Source organism: Salmo salar, chromosome 06 (genome assembly GCF_965601325.2).
Source record: "Salmo salar chromosome 06, fSalSal1, whole genome shotgun sequence".
In the NCBI taxonomy this organism is placed as follows: Eukaryota; Metazoa; Chordata; class Actinopteri; order Salmoniformes; family Salmonidae; genus Salmo; species Salmo salar.
In genome coordinates this window covers 36,757,117-36,781,738 of record NC_138296.1, presented here as the reverse complement: position 1 = coordinate 36,781,738, position 24,622 = coordinate 36,757,117, and the positions used below count along the sequence as shown (strand labels likewise).

The following is a 24,622-nucleotide window of genomic DNA, read 5'->3' as shown; positions in this document are numbered from 1 at the left end:
GAGAGAGAGAGAGAGAGAGAGAGAGAGAGAGAGAGAGAGAGAGAGAGAGAGAGAGAGAGAGAGGAAATACATGACGGTTGGAGGGTACAGTAAATGACTGTTTGGTTGTGAGTTAGATTCCTAATTGAGCTGACGTTGCAACGTTGTCTTGATAATTGCTGTGATTTCCCATCGGTGGTATGGCAGATGTAACCACCCTCCATCTCTCCTTCCTGCTTCCTGTGGGGTCTCAACCACACTGTATAGATCGGTTTACTCCTTCACTTATTTTAGCTCCCCAATTGTACCCCACCTTGCATCAATCACAGTAGGGGAACTTAGGGTATTTTGAAGTGGTGTTCCCACGGTTGACTAGGCATCTGTCTTAGTGTACTGTGAGTAATGAATGATGCACTTTGCTATACTTTACTATTTTATTGTTTTATAGAACACACAACAGTACTGTGCTCATTAGTCAGTTGGGAACATTAGTCAACAACATACAGCCACACATATTGGTGCTGTCTTTGCCTTCCTGTTTGCGGACGCCTGCCGTAATCGTCAGCAGAACTAAAGATGGATAATCATCCGCTTTATAGGACGCGCTCTTATCCCCTCTGCCATAATCATTTTTAATCTGCTCTCGGTGTCCATTAAAATCTGTTTCCAATTCCTTCTTTTTTCAGAGCTTTCGGTGCAGTGTGCAGCATCTTTCCCTGACTCCTCTAGGTGAGGGAGCTGTAGCATTAAGCACCTATAAAGCATGTCAGTGAAGCCCTCATCGGTGGAGTCAGGAGCCAGGCAGAGAGACAGGGAGATGACAGAGGGCTGGATATACAGAGAACCAATACTGTTGCTGCTCAGACCTTAAACCAACAAAGTGCTCAAAGAAGATTTGCCACAAAATAGAAATAGATCTTAGCGCTGCATTGCTTCTCTCTCTCCTCTCTCTCTCTCTCTCTCTCTCTCTCTCTCTCTCTCTCTCTCTCTCTCTCTCTCTAACAAACATAGATTTTGAGTTATTTCCGTGGTACTCGGGCGCAGTCACAGGCAGACGCCCTGAGTGGGGCATTAGTCACGGCTGAGCTGTGGCAGATTTGAATCGGTCTGCTGGAAAATCACTCCCTTCCCTGTTTTTTTTTCATGCACCACTGTCCTGAGGCTGTGTTTGTGGAGTGGAGTTCACAGTCTAACACAGCATGGTTCTCAGTCAGTCATTCAGACTTCCTTTCTCTCTCCCTCTCCCTCTCTCTCTCTCTCTCTCTCTCCCTGTCTCTCTCTCTCTCTCCCTGTCTCTCTCTCCCTACCCCCCACTGGGCCTTAGTGAGTGGGAGGATGTAGCTATCGACCCTGGACAGCCTCGCTGCGGAAATCCCCACGCCAGACATTCTGAGTCAGAGCCAGGAGTCACACAGCTTGGAGCCCCAATTTCCCTGGAGTCAAAGCACAGAGACATACACAACCCCATGGGCCAGGAGTTTGTCTCTCGCTCTCTGTCTCTGTCTCTGTCTCTCGCTTTCTGTCTCTGTGTCTCTCGCTCTCTGTGTCTCTGTCTCTCGCTATCTGTCTCTGTCTCTCGCTTTCTGTCTCTGTCTCTGTCTCTCGCTTTCTGTCTCTGTCTCTGTCTCTCGCTTTCTGTCTCTGTCTCTGTCTCTCGCTCTCTGTCTCTCGCTCTCTGTCTCTCGCTCTCTGTCTCTCGCTCTCTGTTTCTGTCTCTCGCTCTCTGTCTCTCGCTCTCTGTCTCTCGCTCTCTGTCTCTCGCTCTCTGTCTCTCGCTCTCTGTCTCTCGCTATCTGTCTCTGTCTCTGTCTCTCGCTTTCTGTCTCTGTCTCTGTCTCTCGCTTTCTGTCTCTGTCTCTGTCTCTCGCTCTCTGTCTCTCGCTCTCGCTCTCTGTCTCTCGCTCTCTGTCTCTGTCTCTCGCTCTCTGTCTCTCGCTCTCTGTCTCTCGCTCTCTGTCTCTGTCTCTCGCTCTCTGTCTCTCGCTCTCTGTCTCTCGCTCTCGCTCTCTGTCTCTCGCTCTCTGTCTCTGTCTCTCGCTCTCTGTCTCTCGCTCTCTGTCTCTCGCTCTCTGTCTCTCGCGCTCTGTCTCTCGCTCTCTGTCTCTCGCTCTCTGTCTCTCGCTCTCTGTCTCTCGCTCTCTGTCTCTCGCTCTCTGTCTCTGTCTCTCTGTCTCTCGCTCTCTGTCTCTCGCTCTCTGTCTCTCGCTCTCTGTCTCTCGCTCTCTGTCTCTCGCTCTCTGTCTCTCGCTCTCTGTCTGTGTCTCTCGCTTTCTGTCTCTGTCTCTGTGTCTCTCACCATGTTCTAAGCTGCTGACTAGATAGGATCAAAAGAATGGCATCGGTTAAAATGGCTGTGAATCTATCGTCCCATAAAGCGCCTCAGTAATTCTCGCTCTGCTCTGTGTCATGACCATATTCAGGATGACTGTTGTAGGTCACCAACTGTGTTTGCAATGTGCTGCTTTATGCAGGTGGGTTCAGTAGAGCTTTGATAACAACATAGTCTACTTTAATAAATGATTCCCTGGTAACGTCAGGATTCTCCATCCACTGCTCTACATGAGTGGGACACAGAGAGACACATTTGTACTTCCCTTTGGATGTTGTTTGGAAATGCAGTCTTCAACCCTCTGAGGCCTGAACAGAGAGACCGATTGTGGTGGTGCTCACAATGGACAGAGTCAGCAACACAAACACATTAGCATTTACTGAAGTCTCTTGAGAAGATGGACCCCTCCACAATTCTGCTTTTCATGGCGATAGACTCTTCCCCAGCTGTGGACCGGGCACTCCTGGCACACACACACACAGTCTTGTACAACTAACCTTGTGGGGACACAAAATCCTATTTTCCCTAACCCCTAACTCTAATTCTTACTCTAACCTGAACCCTAACTTTAACCCCAAAACCTAACCTTACCCATAATTCTAAACCTAACCCTAGCTCCTAACCCTAACCCTAGCTCTTAATCCTAAACCTAATTGTAACCTCAACACTAAACCCCATAGAAATAGCATTTGACCTAGTGGGGACTAACAAAATGTCCCAGTTGGTTAGCTTTTTGTTGGTTTACTATACTTGTGGGGACTTCTGGTCCTCATAAGTATAGTTAAACATGCCCACACGCACACACACATAATCTCCCGCCATACTTACAGGTTAAAGTTGACTATTTATTGACTCAGAGTTTGGACATCCTCTATTATACAGTATTTTTTATACAAAGCACACAGAAAAAGTCCAAAACATACAAAGTTCAGTATGCTGATTCAGAGGCTTAATTATACAATCTCACCTAAACCTTCAAATCAAATCAAATGTTATTAGTCACATGCGCCGAATACAACAGGTACAACAGTCAAATGCTTACTTACGAGCCCCTAACCAACAATGCAGTTTAAAAACAAATACGGATAAGAATAAGAAATAAAATAACAATTAATTAAAGAGCAGCAGTAAAATAACAATAGTGAGACTATATACAGGGGGGGTACCGGTACAGAGTCAATGTGCGGGGGCACCGGTTAGTCGAGGTAATATGCACATGTAGATAGAGTTTTTAAAGTGACTATGCATAGATGTTAACAACAGAGAGTACTAGCAGTGTAAAAGAGGGGAGGGGGGGGGCAATGCAAATAGTCTGGGTAGCCATTTGATTAGATGTGCAGGAGTCTTATGGCTTGGGGTAGAAGCTGTTTAGAAGCCTCCTGGACCTAGACTTGGCGCTCCGGTACCACTTGCCGTGCGGTAGCAGAGAGAACAGTCTATGACTAGGGTGGCTGGAGTCTTGGACAATTTCTTAGAGCAACTTTCCACTGGTATATGGTATTGTAGGATTAGGAGGCCACTGGGCCACACCCTTTCATAAATACAGTGCACTAGCATAGCCTTTCTGTACACTACAGTAATGACACCCCTCTAACTGTTTTGTACACTGTACTCCAACTCTGCCCCTGAGAGCGTGTTGTCACAATTAGGAGCATTGATTCTCCACTCTCTCCCATGCTGTTTTATTCATAACTCTTCAGTTGGTGTGTATATTCATTATCTGAGTGGTAGCTCTCTCAATGTGATGTGTTTGTCTGCTGTGGACAGTGGTTAAGCAGCACATCAAGGGGAGGAAGGGGGAGGGGGGAGGGAGGAGGGAGGAGGGGAGTGAGTGAGTGGTAATTGGAATTCACTGTTGCTCCCCACCAGGCCCTTTTAACCCGAATCCCAGCCACTGCATGCCTGCTGCCTACTGAATGGGGCTGTGTGGAGATGAGAGGATGTGAGGGGAATTCAGACAACCTCACATATCTCTCCTATTTCCCTGGAACCTTTCGCTCTCTCGCTCCCTCATTCTGTCCCTGTCTGGGTCTCTAGATGACAAGGGAGAACACACTATTAGACATAATACCTCACTGATATAACTTTGGCAACAAAATCACTTGGGATTACACGACAAAGTGTAGTCATTAGGCCATGAAATTGATGGATAATAGTGATATTGAGAGAGTTCTGTACTGTTTTAAACACTCTTTCTCTCCTCACCTTTACTTTCTCGCTATCTCTTTCGCTTCGTTTTTTTATGAACTTGTGGTGATGCTCATGATTGCCGATGTTCTCTGCTGACCCCAGAGGTCACTGTTTCTCATCCTCTGACACTTATAGCACAACATCATGTTCATTCTCTCTCCTTCAGGGCCAACTGCTGTCAGCTCACCTGACCCTTGTGGCACACCTCTCTGTGCTTTTGACAGCTTTCTCTAGGAAGACCTTGATGGGTCATCTACAGGTCACTGTCTGTCACCTGTCTGAACATCCACTCCCACACAGTGGCTTCACATTGCTTCTGGTTTAATCCATGACCCCAACTCCAAAACATGTCATCGTCATCCTCCAACGTGTTCCTGGAACTGCCAATCCCCCAGCAGTTCCCCCATCCCTCATTTCTCTTCCCCCAAAATATCCCATCAGAGCACACATGACTGAGCTTGAAAGGACATTGTTATTAAATGATAATGACTTATACATTAGTGCCTCATAGCCTATCAATTAAGCAGCAGCACTATGCTTTCTCATTTCCCTGTCATTGTCATTATTGATATTTGCTTATGCATCACCAAGCATCACAGGTGTGAGGGAGGGAGTTGGGAGGGAAGTGGCACAGATAGACAAGAGTGCTTCCCTTAAAGTCAATGAGATGGACGTTATGTTTATTTATAGAGGCAGGCGAGGCAAACCGGCAGTCAGGCCATTAACTTCATCAAAGGGATGGCTTTCAGTCAATGGCTACATCGAGCTGAGAGGAGCTACTACATACTGGGGCCCAGCCACAGCATGGCAGATAGACTGCCTGAGGGATGACGGGAGAGAGGAAGAGGGTGAGAGAGAAGAGGGAGAGGGATGAGGGTGACTCCCATTTTCTTGTTTCTTTCTCACTATGGCTCTTGTGTGTTGCATGTCACATACATACATACATACATACATACATACATACATACATACATACATACATACATACATACATACATACATACATACATACATACATACATACATACATACATACATACATACATACATACATGACCTCTCTATAGGAAGTCATTCTATGGGACACTTTCACTTCCTCTGTGGTGATGGGCAGCAATTGCCCTGTTACTGAGTAGGCTGCCGTGTGTGTGTGTGTGTGTGTGTGTGTGTGTGTGTGTGTGTGTGTGTGTGTGTGTGTGTGTGTGTGTGTGTGTGTGTGTGTGTGTGTGTGTGTGTGTGTGTGTGTGTGTGTGTGTGTGTGTGTGTGTGTGTGTGTGTGTGCCTACCTGTATGTGTGTGTACATCTGTGTGTTTATGAGAGAGAAAGTGTTTTGACAGTGTGTGCCTGGTCTGACATGGCTGTGAGCCATCCTGAAGGTGACCTAGGGTAGCCTCTGACATGGCTGTGAGCCATCCTGAAGGTGACCTAGGGTAGCCTCTGACATGGCTGTGAGCCATCCTGAAGGTGACCTAGGGTAGCCTCTGACATGGCTGTGAGCCATCCTGAAGGTGACCTAGGGTAGCCTCTGACATGGCTGTGAGCCATCCTGAAGGTGACCTAGGGTAGCCTCTGACATGGCTGTGAGCCATCCTGAAGGTGACCTAGGGTAGCCTCTGACATGGCTGTGAGCCATCCTGAAGGTGACCTAGGGTAGCCTCTGACATGGCTGTGAGCCATCCTGAAGGTGACCTAGGGTAGCCTCTGACATGGCTGTGAGCCATCCTGAAGGTGACCTAGGGTAGCCTCTGACATGGCTGTGAGCCATCCTGAAGGTGACCTAGGGTAGCCTCTGACATGGCTGTGAGCCATCCTGAAGGTGACCTAGGGTAGCCTCCGACATGGCTGTGAGCCATCCTGAAGGTGACCTAGGGTAGCCTCCGACATGGCTGTGAGCCATCCTGAAGGTGACCTAGGGTAGCCTCCGACATGGCTGTGAGCCATCCTGAAGGTGACCTAGGGTAGCCTCCGACATGGCTGTGAGCCATCCTGAAGGTGACCTAGGGTAGCCTCCGACATGGCTGTGAGCCATCCTGAAGGTGACCTAGGGTAGCCTCCGACATGGCTGTGAGCCATCCTGAAGGTGACCTAGGGTAGCCTCCGACATGGCTGTGAGCCATCCTGAAGGTGACCTAGGGTAGCCTCCGACATGGCTGTGAGCCATCCTGAAGGTGACCTAGGGTAGCCTCCGACATGGCTGTGAGCCATCCTGAAGGTGACCTAGGGTAGCCTCCGACATGGCTGTGAGCCATCCTGAAGGTGACCTAGGGTAGCCTCCGACATGGCTGTGAGCCATCCTGAAGGTGACCTAGGGTAGCCTCCGACATGGCTGTGAGCCATCCTGAAGGTGACCTAGGGTAGCCTCCGACATGACTGTGAGCCATCCTGAAGGTGACCTAGGGTAGCCTCTGACATGGCTGTGAGCCATCCTGAAGGTGACCTAGGGTAGCCTCTGACATGGCTGTGAGCCATCCTGAAGGTGACCTAGGGTAGCCTCTGACATGGCTGTGAGCCATCCTGAAGGTGACCTAGGGTAACCTCTGACATGGCTGTGAGCCATCCTGAAGGTGACCTAGGGTAGCCTCTGACATGGCTGTGAGCCATCCTGAAGGTGACCTAGGGTAGCCTCTGACATGGCTGTGAGCCATCCTGAAGGTGACCTAGGGTAGCCTCTGACATGGCTGTGAGCCATCCTGAAGGTGACCTAGGGTAACCTCTGACATGGCTGTGAGCCATCCTGAAGGTGACCTAGGGTAACCTCTGACATGGCTGTGAGCCATCCTGAAGGTGACCTAGGGTAACCTCTGACATGGCTGTGAGCCATCCTGAAGGTGACCTAGGGTAGCCTCTGACATGGCTGTGAGCCATCCTGAAGGTGACCTAGGGTAGCCTCCGACATGGCTGTGAGCCATCCTGAAGGTGACCTAGGGTAGCCTCTGACATGGCTGTGAGCCATCCTGAAGGTGACCTAGGGTAGCCTCTGACTCAGGGCTTCAGACTGACACAACCTCACTGAATCAGTCACTGACAGGAAGAGGCTGGAGGCAACATGGACGCTGCGGCTGTTCTGCTGGGTCACTCCCCTCACTGCTGTTTGTCTATAAACTTTACCCGTTTGTTATGGTTATTCAGCCTCCCTAGTAGGGCTGGGCGATATATAACATTTATTTTATTCATTCAAATGTATGTTTTTGCACGATATTCCAAATGCCTGTATCTCAAGAATGTAGTTTTTTTGTATATTTTTTTGAGTGTTTAAGTCCGCTTGCTCTCGTTGTATTTTTTATCTTGTCTCCTTTGCGCCTTCTGTGCTGTGTGCATCTTCCCATTTACACGCATTGGGCTTATTTTGGATAGATTTTGCCAAGAGTGAAACCTCTCACGTCGCCTCTTCCTCTCTGTTTACACACACCAAGCCCCTCCCCCTGCCACTCACACCAACAAAGTTGAGAGATCACATCTTCCTCTCTGACATGCGGTTTCAACTCACTATTTGCATTTGAGGTTTGGTCCAACAGAATTGGTCATAATGACACATTGAGACATTATTTTATTGTAATAGGGGATAAGTTAACCTTTAGCGATACCGTTTTTATGTCTCATCTATTCAAATTGCGCACAGAGCAAACATTTCTAACATTGATTCTGGAAAATTCATGCTCAGTTTGTCATTACCGCGTACCGCTATCAGCATTCTAGTCAAATCATGTTATACTAGCTATCTAGTCTGTGTTTTATAAATGTGCAATAATCATAAAACACAATTATATAAGCATTTGGAAAAAAATGGAGATATGATTTTTAGCCCATATCGCCCAGCCTTACTCCCTAGGGTTGCACAATTCTGGGAACTTTCAATAAATTCCCTGGTTTTCCAGAAATCCTGTTTGGAAGATTCTGGATTTCCTGCTTATTCCCTCCTGATTCCAGAATCCTCTAACTGGGATTTCATGAAAACCAGGGAATTTATTGTAAGTTCACATTTTGCAACCCTAATCCTCCCTCCCTCTCACTCTCATGATACAAAGCCTGTGACATAGTTCATTTCCACTTCCTGTTCCCTGTTCTGTGAAGCAGCTGTGACTCTGTTCCTCTCCATGGGTGTTCTTCTCCATGTGGCCTGATGCTATTCATGAACAACATGCTTCTGTCGTAACATGATACATACAACAACTGCTGTGCATCAATGTTTCCCTGTTTAGGACAAAAGACAAGAATAGCTATTGATTCCCTTAGTTAATTACACCGAATAATAAAAGCTATGTATGACTGCTTTTTCAGTGACTGATTTGAACGTTTTTAGTGGTTTCCTGGTTGTGATATCTTGGCCTTTGACCGTTTTCACTCAGCTGTGCTCTCTACATCCTCCTGTGCCTCTCACCACTCCCCCAAATGAACACACACACAGCGGTTGCATCACGTCCTGTTACGGGATTAGCTCCGTCCAATGACTGCAAGGCCCTTCAGCGGGTGGTGAAGATGGCCCAGTACAGCGCATTCGGAAAGTATTCAGAACCCTTGACTTTTTACACATTTTGTTATGTTACAGCCTTATTCTAAAATGTATTAAATATTTTTTTCCCCTCATAAATCTACACCCAATGCCCCACAATGACAAAGCAAAAGCAGGTTTTTAGAAATGTTTGCAAATTTATTACAAATAAAAACCGGAAATATTACATTTACATAAGTATTCAGACCCTTTACTCAGCACTTTGTTGAAGCACCTTTGGCAGCGATTACAGCCTTGAGTCTTGGGTATGACGCTACAAGCTTGGCACACCTGTATTGGGAGAAACTCCCCAATTCTTCTCTGCAGATTCTCTCAAGCTCTGTCAGGTTGGATGGGGAGCGTCGCTGCACAGCTATTTTCCGGTCTCTCCAGACATGTTCGATCGGGTTCAAGTCCGGGCTCTGGCTGGGCCACTCAAGGACATTCAGAGACTCGAAGCCACTCCTGCGTTGTCTTAGTTGTGTGCTTGGGGTCGTTGTCCTGTTGGAAGGTGAACCTTCGCCCAAGTCTGAGGTCCTGAGCACTCTGGAGGAGGTTTTCATCAAGGATCTCTCTGTACTTTGCTCCATTCATCTTTCCCTCGATCCTGACTAGTCCCCCAGTCCCTGCCGCTGAAAACATCCCCACAGTATGATGCAGCCACCACCATGCTTCACCGTAGGGATGGTACCAGGCTTCCTCCAGACGTGTTGCTTGGCGTTCAGGCCAAAGAGTTCAATCTTGGTTTCATCAGACCAGAGAATCTTGTTTCACATGGTCTAAGAGTCCTTTAGGTGGCTTTTGGTAAATTTCCAAGTGGGCTGTCATGTGCCTTTTACTGAGGAGTGGCTTCCATCTGGCCACTCTATGATAAAAGCCTGATTGGTGGAGGGCTGCAGAGATGGTTGTCCTTCTGGAAGTTTCTCACATCTCCACAGAGAAACACCTCCCTGACCAAGGCCCTTCTCCCCCAACTGCTCAGTTTAGCTGGGCTGCCAGCTCTTGGAAGAGTCTTGGTGATTCCAAACTTCTTCCATTTAAGAATGATGGAGGCCACTGTGTTCTTGGGGACCTTCAATCCTGCAGAAATGTTTTGGTAGCCTTCCCCAGATCTGTGCCTCGACACAATTCTGTCTTGGAGTTTTACGGACAAATCCTTCGACCTCATCAAGTTGTAGAAACATCTCAAGTAGGATAAATGGAAACAGGATGCACCTGAGCTCAATTTCGAGTCTCATAGAGTCTCAAAGGGTCTGAATACTTATGTAAATAAGGTATCAAAAAAGTCTAAAACCTGTTTTTGTTTAGTCATTATGGGGTATTGTGTGTAGATTGATGAGGAAAAAATAAATGTAATCCATTTTAGAATAAGGCTGTAACGTAACAAAATGTGGGAAAAGTCAAGGGGTCTGAATACTTTCCAAATGCTCTGTACATCACCGTGCTCCCACCCATCCAGGACATCTACTCGAAACAGTGCCTGAGGAAGGCCCGCAACATCATCAAGGACCCCACACACCCCAGTCATGAGATGTTCACTCCCTTACCGTTTGGCAGACACACACATCACAACTGCTTCTACCAGACTCTTCTTATGATTGCCAAATACTGCACAATTTAAACACTTGCCCCAGAATCCCCCCTTCCCCAAAACACATGTAAATATTGGACTCTAAATTATACCTTCCTGTATTATACTTACACTAAAATGTTTATTGTATTCTACTGAGCCATTTACTTTGTGTTCCTGTTCTTATCTTTTATTATTTCTTATTGTATTGCCCAGAAGGAACCTGCAAGTAAGCATTTCTTTGGACGGTGTGTACCAGGTGTATCCTGTACATATGACTAATGAAACTAGAAACACACACAGCATCTGGCAGTGTGTTTGATGTGATCAGTGTCTATCACAGCAGCATGTCGCTATGCTAAGAGCAGCCAACAGCAGGAAGCAAAGTGACATTGCTCACTCGCTTACAAAACCACACCACTCTCCTCTGTGTGTTTGTGTTTCTGTAGTGTTACTGTTAGTCTCTCGCTCTCTCTCTCTGGGCTAGAGAGCAGAACAGGAAGCAGTGGGGTGGGGCTGGAGCTGTGTCGCTCTCTCTCTTCCTACCTCTTCCTCGCTCACTCGCTTCGGATTGAGTCTCTTTTGATTCCTGGCGGGAAGGAAGCACATCCCGGATTTGAGGAGGCAGGAATAGCTCTCTGTACATTGAGTGGCGGTTCTGGTGTGAGAGTGTGTAACGGGGCAGAGGGGAGAGGTTGGGCAACACAGAGAGAGACAGGGTGGGCCATGGCCAGCGAGGGAGCTTTGGCGGGCTGCCCAGGGGAGCACACTGCTGCAGACCACCCCACTCACACTGAACAGGACCAGGGGGACGCCGAGTCTTCGGTAGGCACACTCTGTCTGGGCACCATACAACATGGCTGCCTTTCACACTACAGTGTGTTTGTGAGTTTCCTAACCGCTTTCTGCTTCATGTTCACTTCCTTCTCAGTCCATGGCATTTCTGATGACTCATGTCAGAGCTGCTTTTAGTATTGTCGCATTGTTTTCAGCCCCATCTGAGTGGAGAACTCTCTATTCAATTTCTCGGTATTGTTCCACTGGAGGGCATTGCTAAATGGCTATAAATGTATAGTAGTGAGTCACATGGTTAATGGTCCGACCCTTTCCTCCTTCCTCTTATGTTGTTGTCTCTGCTATTCTTCTCTCCTCTGTGCCACTGTTGCTCACGTCCTGCCTCAGTATTAGTGGCTGTTCATTTTAAGACGAGTGTGTTTGTCAAACTGGTGTGTTGTATGTGTGTCTCAGTTCTGCTCAACAAGTGGGTGTTCTTCCTGTCTTAGTCCTACCAAGGCTCTATTCCTCCCTCATCTTTCTCTCTCCTTGTATGTTCTCTACCTCCATCTCTAGATGATTTTAGTGCAGAGAAGGACAGGGCCGGGAGCACAATGAAGCTATAGCCTTGGTGTTGTTAGGACAGTAACACCATGCTCCAGCTAACTGGGCCATTTGGCCCACAATTTGTGATCGCGTTGATACCAACAGTACTATTTCACCTGTATGTCTAACGCTGTGTTCCTTCACAACAAATAGCCAAACATTTCAGTGAGCCATTTGACACAACATTAGGCCATCAGGTCCGCTATGAGAGATATTCCCAGATTACCATGACTACTCTGCACTGCTGTTGTGCAAGGTTTCCTGTTTAATAGCCTGTGTAAGTAGCCCTCGAAGGCCCAATAGCTGGGCTTGGCCACGAGGGCTGGCTTGGCTTGGCTGCAGCCTGCTGTATTGTATTGTATTGCAGATGGATTATGGTTCTAATGAGAGTCTGCCTGGTAGGAGCCGGGCTCTGCTCTGTTATGCCTGGCGTGGTGCTGAACAGGCCAATAGGGACGCTGCTGTAATCAGATCTGCAGGCTGGAGCCAGGGCCAGGTCTCTGAGTGGCCTACAGCAGTCAGTCAGTCGTTATGAGAGGAGGGACTGGGACTGGGACTGCTCTGTCTGTCTCCATGTCGTAGGATCTGGGCTCTGTTCAACTCTAATAATGAGCTATCTCTGTTTGATTGTTGCTAATGTCTGCTGTTGGGGATTTACTGTGATTGTGTGTGTGTGTGTGTGTGTGTGCGCGTGTGTGTGTGTGAGTGCATGCAAGTGTGTTTATATGCATGCAATGCCGTTACATGCATGTATGTCTGTATTTGTGCCTAATGTCTATCACACTGTCATGTGTGTGTGTGTGTGTGCTGTATCTGTTTCTGTGTGGCTGGCTGAGAGCTGGCGTGCTGACAGCGTGTCTGTGTGTATCAGTGGCTCTGAGCAGGAACAAGCCCTGATAGATTTTAGTCTCTATTAATGTTGCCCTAATCTGCTCTGATCTGGTTACCATCAGGAGGGGACGTGAGCGCTCAGGCCTTGACTCATTTAACATCTCAGTCTCACTCTGCTGCTCTTAGAGACTCAGTTCTCTGAGGGGAAGCGCTCACGTCATTTTCTTAAAGTCCCCGACTCCATCTGTCCCTTTCTGTTGCTGTCTTGGCCTCTGTTATATCTACTCTAGCCATGGATCTACATTACCTTTACTCTTTGCTGCAGTCACACAGGATGAGCTGAAAGGTTGGGCTCTTTGTTTGGGCACCTGCCTCTGGGACCCATTGGAAACGCATTAGCCTGCTCGTTCTCTCTCTCTCTCTCTCTCTCTCTCTCTCTCTCTCTCTCTCTCTCTCCTCTCTCTCTCTCTCTCTCTCCCGCTCTCTCTCTCTCTCTCTTCCATGTACAGATAAATGCTCCTCTCTCTCCTAATGTTTGCTGCCAGTTTAGTGCTGCTCAGTTAAACCTTCTGACCTACAGGGCTGTGTGGGAGACAGTTGGTGTCAAAGGTGAACACAACCTAGTCCCCTGCACCTCCACTCCTCCAAAACCCCTAATTAGGCCCTTTTCCCAGAGAGTTGCATCGAATTGGAAATACGGCAGACCTTTGTTTATCGTCTCTCTGCTATCACCCCAATATCATCTTGGCCCAATACATGTCGCAATGTATTTGACCGATGCTAATCTATTATCCATTCTCTCTCCCCCTCTCCTCTTCCTCTCCCCCTGTCAGAGTGACCCAGGTGGGCTGTCAGTGCTGGAGCAGCTGGGTCTGGACCAGAGCTCAGACTTCTCTGACTCCAGCATTCAGCAGCGGCTGGACGAAGCGAGGGATCACATCCGCCGGGAGATCAGGTTAGCGTCACTATTTATTTACTCATTTACCTTTCAATCACTTCTATGATGTATTGATTAACTACTAATTGTGTGGTACTACAACTTATGAAAAGTCCCTGTGATTTGACTGGATCAGGAAGGAGCTGAAGATCAAGGAAGGAGCAGATAACCTGAGGAGAGCCACCACAGACAAGAAGAATGCCCAGCAGGTGGACAGCCAGCTCCGCAGCTCCAACCGCAGACTGGACAGCCTGCACTCTAAGTTACAGGAGCTGGACGCTTACATTGTGGTCAAAGGAGGGGACGACAACAACACAGGTATCACTGACAGGGATGGTACTATGAAGCGAATGGAGCATAGCCTTAGACCATTGGATGGATTCAACCAAAAGTTGTAATGTAGAAACATGTTGGCCATTGTTAATGATTATAGTAACTGACAGTTAAATCCATGACCTTTGACCCTCAGATGCCCCCAAGTCTCCCGGGGCGCGCAGCCGCTCAGCCAATCAGGACCGGATCACGGCTCTGGAGCGCCAGCTCAACATCGAGCTCAAGTGCAAACAGGGAGCAGAGAACATGATCCCCATTTATGCCAATGGAGTCACCAAGGTACTGGACCTGACTGGACCACCTAACCCCTCTAATATATACATCTACTGTAGCCTATGTACAATACAGCCAGCCCCTCCACAATCTCTCTTTCTCACTCTTCTGAGTTCATGTCTGTAGTCAGATCATCTCCCAGCCTGATTCTTCTCTGTGTAGTGAAGGTTAGCAGGGGTGTGTATTTGTGAGCTGCTATTTCACTGTCCTCACTGTACGGTGTCGCTTATAGGACAAGAAGATGCATCAGACGGCCCAGCAGATGCTGCAGGACAGCAAGACCAAGATTGACATCATCCGCATGCAGATCCGCAAGGCCATGCAGGCCACTGAGCAGACTGAAGATATCCAGGGTAAATATCTGTCTGTCTGTCTCTGCCTGCCTGCCTGCCTGCTTGCCTGCTTGTCTGTCTGTCTGTCTTCCTGTCTGACTGTCTGTCTCTTCATCCCCTTTGTCTGTCTGTCTCTAATCTGTACATCTATCGTTAAATGTTTTATGAAGTGTGGGTAACAGATCAATGCCCTCCTCAGAAGTGCAGAGTGGACATTATTATAACCTACTCCACTCCATACACCCACACACACACACACACACACACACACACACACACACACACACACACACACACACACACACACACACACACACACACACACACACACACACACACACACACACACACACACACACACACACACACACACACACACCCGGGCTCACTTCCACACAGAGAGCAGGTTAAGGCCTTATTGATGTTCCTGCATCCCCATGATGTTGCCCAACAGCAAAAAGTCATGCTTCATTTACCCGAGGTTAGAGACAGAGGGAAAAGGGGAGAGAGAGAAAGATAAGGAACAAATAGTAAGATATGGAAAGCGGGGAGAGAGAACGAGAAAGAGAGTGAGAAGATGGGAAAAGCACAGGAAGTAAAGAGGCAGATTTAGGCCCATATCTTTATTTGGATTGCTGTGTCTATTTCCCTCTCCCTACCTTCTTCTCTACCTTCCTCCCTCCTTTGGTTTAATAATAGATCAGCGCTGCAGGGCATTTAGCCTCATAAGTCATGAACCATCCCTAACTTGGGACACACACAGATGCACACAAATCCATCAAAACCTCACATTATCTTGATTTTGATTTTCAGTACATATTACTTTATCATATTATGAAAGATAACTGTATACAGTGCATTCGGAAAGTATTACAGACCGCATGACTTTTTCCAAATGCTATGTTATAGCCTTATTCTAAAATTGATTTAAAAAAATGTCTCATCAATCTACACAATACCCCATAATGACAAGACGAAAACAGGTTCTTAAAAATGTTAGCAAATGTATTACAAATAAAAAACAGAAATACCTTGTTTACATAAGTATTCAGACCCTTTGCTATGAGACTCCAAATTGAGCTCAGGTGCATCCTGTTTCCAATGATCATCCTTGAGATGTTTCTACAACTTGATTGGAGTCCACCTGTGGTAAATTCAATTGATTGGACATGATTTGGAAAGGCACACACCTGTCTATATAAGGTCCCACAGTTGACAATGCATGTCAGAGCAGAAACCAAGCCATGAGGTCGAAGGAATTGTCCGTAGAGCTCCGAGACAGGATTGTGTCGAGGCACAGATCTGGGGAAGGGTACCAAAACATTTATGCAGCATTGAAGGTCCCTAAGAACACAGTGGCCTCCATCATTCTTAAATGGAAGAAGTTTGGAACCACTAAGACTATTTCTAGAGCTGGCGCCCGGCCAAACTGAGAAATCAGGGGAGAAAGGCCTTTGTCAGGGACATGACCAAGATCCCGATGGTCACTCTGACAGAGCTCCAGAGTTTCAATTTGGAGATGGGAGAACTTTCCAGAAGGACAACCATCTCTGCAGCACTCCACCAATCAGGCCTCTATGGTAGAGTGGCCAGATGGAAGCCCCTCCTCAGTAAAAGGCAAATGACAGAATGCTTGGAGTTTGCCAAAAGGCACCTAAAGGACTCTCAGACCATGAGAAACAAGATTCTCTAGTCTGATGAAACCAAGATTGAACATTTGACCTGAATGCCAAGCGTCACATCTGGAGAAAACCTGGCACCATCCCTATGGTGAAGCATGGTGGTGGCAGCATCATACTGTGGGGATGTTTTCAGCGGCAGGGACTGGGAGACTAGTCAGTATCGAGGGAAAGATGAATGGAGCAAAGTACAGAGAGATCCTTGATGAAAACCTGCTCCAGAGCGCTCAGGACCTCAGACTTGGGCGAAGGTTTCACCTTCCAACAGGACAACAACGCTAAGCACCCAGCAAGACAATGCAGGAGTGGCTTCGGGACAAGTCTCTGAATGTCCTTGAGTGTCCCAGCCAGAGCCCGGACTTGAACCCGATTGCACATGTCTAAAGAGACCGGAAAATAGCTGTGCAGCGACTCTCCCCATCCAACCTGACAGAGCTTGAGAGGATCTGCAGAGAAGAATGGGAGGAACTTTCCAAATACAGGTGTGCCAAGCTTGTAGCGTCATACCCAAGAAGACTCGAGGCTGTAATCGCTGCTAAAGGTGCTTCAACAAAGTACTGAGTCTGAATGCTTATCTAAATGTTATGTTTAATTACATTTGCCAAAATTTCTAAAAACCTGCTCTTGCTTTGTCATTATGGTGTATTATGTGTAGATTGATAAAGGGAAAATGAATTTAATCCATTTTAGAATAAGGCTGTAACATAACAAAATGTGGAAAAAGTCAAGGTTTCAGTAAATGGTTTGTTATCGCTCTCCCCAGGTAAGCCAGACACGTGTGGGGTGGAGCTGCGTGTGGAGGAGCTGTGGCATCATTACCGTGTGGAGCTCGCCATGGCTGAGGGAGCCAAGAACATGCTGAGGCTGCTGGGAGTAGGGAAGGTCCAGGACAAGAAGGCCATGTCAGAGGTCAGAGTTCACACACAAGACTACTGTCTGGATCTCACACATGAACGCACATTTAATGCACACATACACACACACACACACAAATACACACAAAAAACACGCTCACCATTTTGGGCACATTTAAATGCACACACAAACACACCATTGTAACCCCTCTCTCCTCTCTCCCCCCAGGCCCAGTGTGGTCTGAGTGAGTCGTCACAGCGCTGTGACCTGCTGAGAGGCTCTCTGGAGCAGCGTTTGCTGGAGCTGACGGACGACCACCCCAAGGCCTGCCTCATCAAGGAAGAGCTGGTGCTGGCCTCCTCCTCGGCCTTCAGCTCCAGACACGGAACCCCCTATGTACACAACCAGTACAGCACCCTCTGCAAGCCCTCCCCACTCACTGGTACATACACTCATAGTCTATCACTGACTCTTACAGCTTCTCTATACCCTATCACTGACTCTTACAGCCTCTCTATACCCTATCACTGACTCTTACAGCCTCTCTATACCCTATCACTGACTCTTACAGCCTCTCTATAGTCTCTCACTGACTCTTACAGCCTCTCTATACCCTATCACTGACTCTTACACCCTCTCTATACCCTATCACTGACTCTTACAGCCTCTCTATACCCTATCACTGACTCTTACAGCCTCTCTATACCCTATCACTGACTCTTACAGCCTCTCTATACCCTATCACTGACTCTTACACCCTCTCTATACCCTATCACTGACTCTTACAGCCTCTCTATACCCTATCACTGACTCTTACACCCTCTCTATACCCTATCACTGACTCTTACAGCCTCTCTATACCCTATCACTGACTCTTACACCCTCTCTATACCCTATCACTGACTCTTACAGCCTCTCTATACCCTATCACTGACTCTTACACCCTCTCTATACCCTATCACTGACTCTTACAGCCTCTCTATACCCTATCACTGACTCTTACAGCCTCTCTATAGTCTCTCACTACCTCTCTGTCTATACCTAACTGAAGGCTCTAATGCATCAGAAACTCATGGATTCAGTTGAATACCTCTCCCATATCCAGTGGCTGAAGTTATAAACCTTTTGAACCAGATATGATACTCTCACTTCTACTCAAACATCACATATCATCTCTCTCTCTCTCTCTCTCTCTCTCTCCTAGGTACCCTGCAGGTGCGTCTGCTGGGCTGTGTGGGGGTGTTGGAGGTGGTCCCGGGGCGCAGTAGAGGAACCCCGGTGGTCTTGCCATGCTACATCCCAGGGGACGGACGCTCCTTCAAACTCAGTGGTCTCTACAGCCGCAGCACCAGCAGCATGAGCCTCAGGATCCCCGGCAAGACCGACGAACTCTCCTGTAAGTGTGTGTGTGTGTGTGTGGAGGGGGTTCACATATCTGTCCATTTGTGTTGTGTAGTGAGTTTCTAAACATGTGTTATGGTATTGTGTTGAACAGCGGAGGTGAGTGCGGTGTTGAAGCTGGAGAACACAGTGGTGGGACAGACGTGCTGGAAGACAGTGGGAGAGCAGGCCTGGGACCAGACCTTCACTGTAGAACTGGAACGAGTAAGATACTACATTACACTAACACAACACTGAGAGAGAGAGGCACATTGAGAATTGAGAGAGAGAGGCACATTGAGAATTGAGAGAGAGAGAATTGAGAGAGAGAGAGGCACATTGAGAATTGAGAGAGAGAGGCACATTGCGAATTGAGAGAGAGGCACATTGCGAATTGAGAGAGAGAGAGAGAGAGAGAGAGAGAGGCACATTGAGAATTGAGAGAGAGAGAGAGGCACATTGAGAATTGAGAGAGAGAGAGAGAGGCACATTGAGAATTGAGAGAGAGAGGCACATTGAGAATTGAGAGAGAGAGAATTGAGAGAGAGAGAGGCACATTGAGAATTGAGAGAGAGGCACATTGCGAATTGAGAGAGAGGCACATTGCGAATTGAGAGAGAGAGAGAGAGAGAGAGAGAGAGAGGCACATTGAGAATTGAGAGAGAGAGAGAGGCACATTGAGAATTGAGAGAGAGAGAGAGAGGCACATTGAGAATTGAGAGAGAGAGAGAGGCACATTGAGAATTGAGAGAGAGGCACATTGAGAATTGAGAGAGAGGCACATTGCGAATTGAGAGAGAGGCACATTGCGAATTGAGAGAGAGAGAGAGAGAGAGAGAGAGAGAGGCACATTGAGAATTGAGAGAGAGAGAGGCACATTGAGAATTGAGAGAGAGGCACATTGAGAATTGAGAGAGAGGCACATTGAGAATTGAGAGAGAGGCACATTGCGAATTGAGAGAGAGGCACATTGCGAATTGAGAGAGAGAGAGAGAGAGAGAGAGGCACATTGAGAATTGAGAGAGAGAGAGAGGCACATTGAGAATTGAGAGAGAGAGAGAGAGGCACATTGAGAATTGAGAGAGAGAGAGAGAGGCACGTTGAGAATTGAGAGAGAGAGAGCGGCACATTGAGAATTGAGAGAGAGAGAGAGAGAGGCACGTTAAGAATTGAGAGAGAGAGAGAGAGGCACATTGAGAATTGAGAGAGAGAGAGAGAGAGAGGCACATTGAGAATTGAGAGAGGCACATTGAGAATTGAGAGAGAGAGAGGCACATTGAGAATTGAGAGAGAGAGAGAGAGAGAGAGAGAGAGAGAGAGGCACATTGAGAATTGAGAGAGAGAGAGAGAGAGGCACATTGAGAATTGAGAGAGAGAGAGAGGCACATTGAGAATTGAGAGAGAGAGAGAGAGAGAGAGAGAGAGGGACATTGAGAATTTAGAGAGAGAGAGAGGCAAGTTGAGAATTGAGAGAGCGTGAAAAGGTGAAAAGAAGTTTATGTACACCTGTGGATGAAACAGTATGTGTGTTGACCTGTGTTTCGTCCCAGTCCAGGGAGATGGAGATAGCAGTGTACTGGAGGGACTACCGCTCCCTGTGTGCTCTCAAGTACCTGAAGCTGGAGGACTTCCTGGACAACCAGAGACACAAAGTTCAGCTGGAGCTGGAGCCTCAGGGCCTGCTGCTGGCAGAGGTACACACACCCCGCCATGAATACACACGTGTATGCGCACACACACACACACACACATACACACATGCACGCATACACAGACAGAGACATGCGAACATGCACACACACGCACCAACACATACATCCCTGCTCAATACTGAACTATTCTATACAGTACCAGTCAAAGTTTTGACACACCTACTCATTCAAGGGTTTTTCTTTATTTTTACTATTTTCTACATTGTAGAATAATAATGAAGACATCAAATCTATGAAATAACACATATGGAATCATGTAGTAACCAAAAAAGGGTTAAACAAATCTAACGTCATAGTCAACATAGCTACTAAAACTAACGTGTTAGTAAACCCACTACAATCATGCAGTACAGTGTAGTCAGCAAGCAGTTTAGCAGTTACACCGGTGGGCACCGGTGGTAGTAAATGACTAACACCAAAAGCTTACCTTGACTTGGAAGAGTTCCAGTGTTGGTTCGCCATAGCCAGCTAGCGAACATAGTGTCCCTCTCTGTTTGAGCCGGGTGTTTAAGTAGGCTAAATTAGCTAGCTGCATTCGCTAGCTAAGTAAGTGAAAGTGAAAGTGAAAAATATATAAAATATCTCTGCTAGGTAGCTTCTTCATTTTAAGAGATGTATTTGTTACATTTTCTTCCCTCTTTGAGTCAACTACTCATCACATTTTTTTAAGCACTGCAGTGCTAGCTAGCTGTAGTTTATGCTTTTCTAGATTAATTATCTTGCCGTTCATGCTGCAAGAGCTCGGATAGGTTGGAGGACGTCCTCCGGATGTTGTCATAATTACTGTGTAAGTCTATGGAATGGGGTGAGAACCATGAGCCTCCTAGGTTTTGTATTGAAGTCAATGTACTCAGAGGGTGGAAACTACCGGCTAGACTATGGTGGTACCCTACAGAGTGCTGTTGAAGCTACTGTAGACCTTCATTGCAAAGCAGTGTGTTTTAATCAATTATGTGGTTACGTGAATATATTTAGTATAGTTTTCTCTAAAAATGATAACTTTTTTAGATGTTTCACTATTTTTATGAAATTCATTGAGGAGGATGGTCCTCCCCTTTATCCTCTGAGGAGTCTCCACTGATATGTGTGTATTTCAGGTAATGTTCTTCAACCCAGTCATAGAGAGAGGCCCAAGACTGCAGAGACAAAAGAAGGTTTTCTCCAAACAGCATGGTAAGAGAAGCTTTTCTCAGAACAGTGTTGTGTTAGTATGTGTAAAGTCTTAGATAAAGCCCCATTTTGTTCTGTATGTTGTCAGCAGCTGCCAAGCCTGGCTCCATGTATCCCAGCATCCCTATAGGGCTCACACCTCCATCACCTGACTGACGCCCCACTGCTTCCCCACTGAGTAGCATGGAGTTGCCCCCTAGACACTGATCTACAGTCAGTTTAGTGTTTCACCCCTAATGGGTCACATTAGGATTGGGGGAGGTCCTAGATATATGATTACATGCAACCTCCACCCAGAACCCACTTTGTACCTCTCTGTGCTCTGTATTGCTATCTAGTGTTGGAATTAGCAGTGCTGTGGATTCATCTGATGGGTTTAGGTGGTTTAATGCTTTGGAGTATGACAACTTGAGTGTGTCAGGGTTGAAACTTCTTTAGTGCAATCTGGGCAGTCCTAATGGATTGAGTAAACCATGTTAAAATTTGCTGCGTGAACAGGATAGATTGCATTTCAGGGGAATTTGTGTTGATCAGTATATCTTATTGCCTTGTGTTTATGTTGTGTTGTGTGTGTGTTGCGGTTACTGCCATGTGTTTGATGGGTATGTTGCAGGTAAAGCGTTCCTGCGTGCTCGTCAGATGAATGTTGACATCGCCACCTGGGTCCGCCTACTGAGGAACGCCATCCCTACTGGAAACAATGTTCCCAGCTACACCCCACACACACACTCCCGCTCACATTCTGGGTACTGTACACACACACATATACCCTTTCTCACACCTCTTTAATGCTTCAGACAGCAAGCACAACATATACTGTACATGGGAAACTGTTGACTGGTGTTTCTGTGTGTGTCGTAGGGAGATCTCAGTGGAGAAGCTGACTCTGGAGAGCGACTCTCCTCCGAGACCTGAGATCAGGAGAGACGTTGTTGACACACCCCACCTGGTGAGAAGAAGAGAAGGAAGGGATGAAGAGAGGGATGGGAGGATGAGGGAGGGATGGGAGGATGCGGCGATGGAGTGATAATCATCTGATAGCCATCTCCGTAGTATCACATTCCCTCCAGAAAGCCGTTGACTAGAACACAGTGGTTCAGTCATATTGGGTTATTATCCTAGGATGAATCTGGAGCTAGACAGAGCAGGGCCTGGGAGGAAGGAGAGGAGAGAGGTAACAATAAGAGGGGAAAGGGAGAAATCCACACTAATTAGACCAGATTGGATCGAAGGAGCTTTAATTCGATGTTAGATTCCCAGTGTGTAAAACATGATTGGCATGAGAGGACAGAGAGAGAGGGACAGAGGGAGTGAGGGAGGGCCTGAGTAACAGATTGCATGGTCAGTGGGGCTGGGGGATTACTGGATTAGTTACTTGGGTGTTTTTAGAGAACTAATTAACAGTAACGAGGGAACGAGGAAGAGAGGAGAGGGGATTGAGCAGCCAGCCAGCCAGCCAGCAGGGAACAGGCTACTAATAATGATGAGGGACAGAATTACTGTCTGTTTTTCCTTCTCTCTCTCTCACCTTCTTCCTCATTCTCTCTATCTATCCCTCTCCCCTCTTTATATATCGCTCTCTCTCTCTCTCTCTCTCTCTCTCTTTTTCTCTCACTCCCAGGAACAGCCTGTGATCGAGCCCTTGTCCCCTCCGGACCTCGCCCAAGGGCGGCCAACCAGAACCCTATCCACGAGTTCCCTGCGCAGGTACAGCACCATGCAGAGTTGGCACAGTGTGTCCTCACACTCACACCTGAGTACATCCTCTCACAATATGGCCCCCACAGTATGATGCTGGGGAAACACACCCACTCACAATATGGCCACATGACCTGACCTCCTCCATAACACGTTACTGTAGCCACGGAGACATGTAACACAGCAACATGCTCTCTATAGAAGTGCTAGGTAGGCAGAAAACATCAGATAATACTGCATCCTGTTTCTTCAGCTAGCAGATGACCATTCAACATGGTAAATTAAAGGCTATTTCAGTGGTTGTGATCATTATTATTTTCTTTGTGTCCTGGTATTAGACAGAGCAAAGGCCCTCTGTGTCTGCAGGACTTCAAGCTGATCGCTGTGCTGGGCAGGGGACACTTTGGCAAAGTATGTGTCCTCACATTTGAAATATCCTCCCTTTGTTAGGAGGTTGTCCATCCAGAGGATTTAGGTAGAGATTCAGATGAACCACTGGTGTTTTCCAGGTGTTGTTGTCAGAGTACAAGAGGACAGGCAGTGTGTACGCTATCAAAGCCCTGAAGAAGGGAGACATTGTGGCGCGGGACGAAGTGGACAGGTATGGATCAACACTAGAATGCAACACAGGCAAAGACAGAACACAGGCCAACTATATCATGCCTCTCTCTGACAATATATGACCTCCATCATGGTGAAATGACTTGTCTAGTTTTATATACAGTGTGTCACATAAAACTGATCAGCAACAAACCATGGCAAACATATATACAAGTTAACTGTGTGTTTACATACTGTACTTGAGATTAGACAGTTGTCTCTCTTTCCTGTTGTCTTCTATCATTCTCTCCTCTCTCCCTCTCCTCTCTCCTTCTCCTCAGTCTGATGTGTGAGAAGCGTATTTTTGAGACGGTGAACAGCTCCCACCATCCCTTCCTGGTCAACCTGTTTGCATGTTTCCAGACCCCAGAACACGTGTGCTTCGTCATGGAGTACACGGCTGGGGGTGACCTCATGATGCACATCCACGCAGACGTCTTTACAGAGCCCCGAGCCGTGTGGGTACCGCTGTGTGTTGGTGTGTTGCTGTGTTCTACTGAATGTGTAACGGAACATGGGGGAGGAGCAGGCATGCTTTGAGATATGTATATGTGTGTTCATATGGTTGTGTACTGTATGCGTACTCATATCCATCCACAGTCTGCTGTTACTGTCGTGTGTGTGTGTGTGTGTGTGTGTGTGTGTGTGTGTGTGTGTGTGTGTGTGTGTGTGTGTGTGTGTGTGTGTGTGTGTGTGTGTGTGTGTGTGTGTGTGTGTGTGTGTGTGTGTGTGTGTGTGTGTGTGTGTGTGTGTGTGTGTGTGTGTGTGTGCTTGACTATTTGTGTGTGCGTCTGTCTGTCTGTCCTGCAGGTTCTACGCAGCCTGTGTGGTTTTGGGCCTACAGTTTCTTCATGACCATAAGATTGTGTACCGGTAAGTACTCT

The 24,622-nt window shown here is 47.1% G+C and overlaps 1 protein-coding gene across 2 annotated transcripts in view; it reads left to right on the top strand.

Annotated features, from left to right (window-relative positions):
- LOC106607024 (serine/threonine-protein kinase N1) overlaps window positions 1-24,622 on the top strand; it is a 36,225-nt gene that overhangs the window by 8,573 nt on the left and 3,030 nt on the right. The window contains exons 1-18 of one of the 2 annotated variants that reach the window (XM_014203560.3): window positions 11,028-11,383; window positions 13,603-13,724; window positions 13,843-14,024; window positions 14,176-14,318; window positions 14,545-14,665; window positions 17,087-17,232; window positions 17,407-17,620; window positions 18,383-18,574; window positions 18,674-18,783; window positions 20,109-20,252; window positions 21,368-21,443; window positions 22,054-22,186; window positions 22,302-22,389; window positions 23,062-23,147; window positions 23,477-23,549; window positions 23,648-23,739; window positions 24,020-24,196; window positions 24,549-24,611. In XM_014203560.3, coding sequence (XP_014059035.1) covers window positions 11,285-11,383; window positions 13,603-13,724; window positions 13,843-14,024; window positions 14,176-14,318; window positions 14,545-14,665; window positions 17,087-17,232; window positions 17,407-17,620; window positions 18,383-18,574; window positions 18,674-18,783; window positions 20,109-20,252; window positions 21,368-21,443; window positions 22,054-22,186; window positions 22,302-22,389; window positions 23,062-23,147; window positions 23,477-23,549; window positions 23,648-23,739; window positions 24,020-24,196; window positions 24,549-24,611 — 2,261 coding nt within the window. In that variant the 5' untranslated portion in view covers window positions 11,028-11,284. Of the gene's footprint in view, window positions 1-11,027; window positions 11,384-13,602; window positions 13,725-13,842; window positions 14,025-14,175; window positions 14,319-14,544; window positions 14,666-17,086; window positions 17,233-17,406; window positions 17,621-18,382; window positions 18,575-18,673; window positions 18,784-20,108; window positions 20,253-21,367; window positions 21,444-22,053; window positions 22,187-22,301; window positions 22,390-23,061; window positions 23,148-23,476; window positions 23,550-23,647; window positions 23,740-24,019; window positions 24,197-24,548; window positions 24,612-24,622 lie in introns of those variants that run through there. The other variant, XM_014203561.3, reaches the window with a different exon arrangement.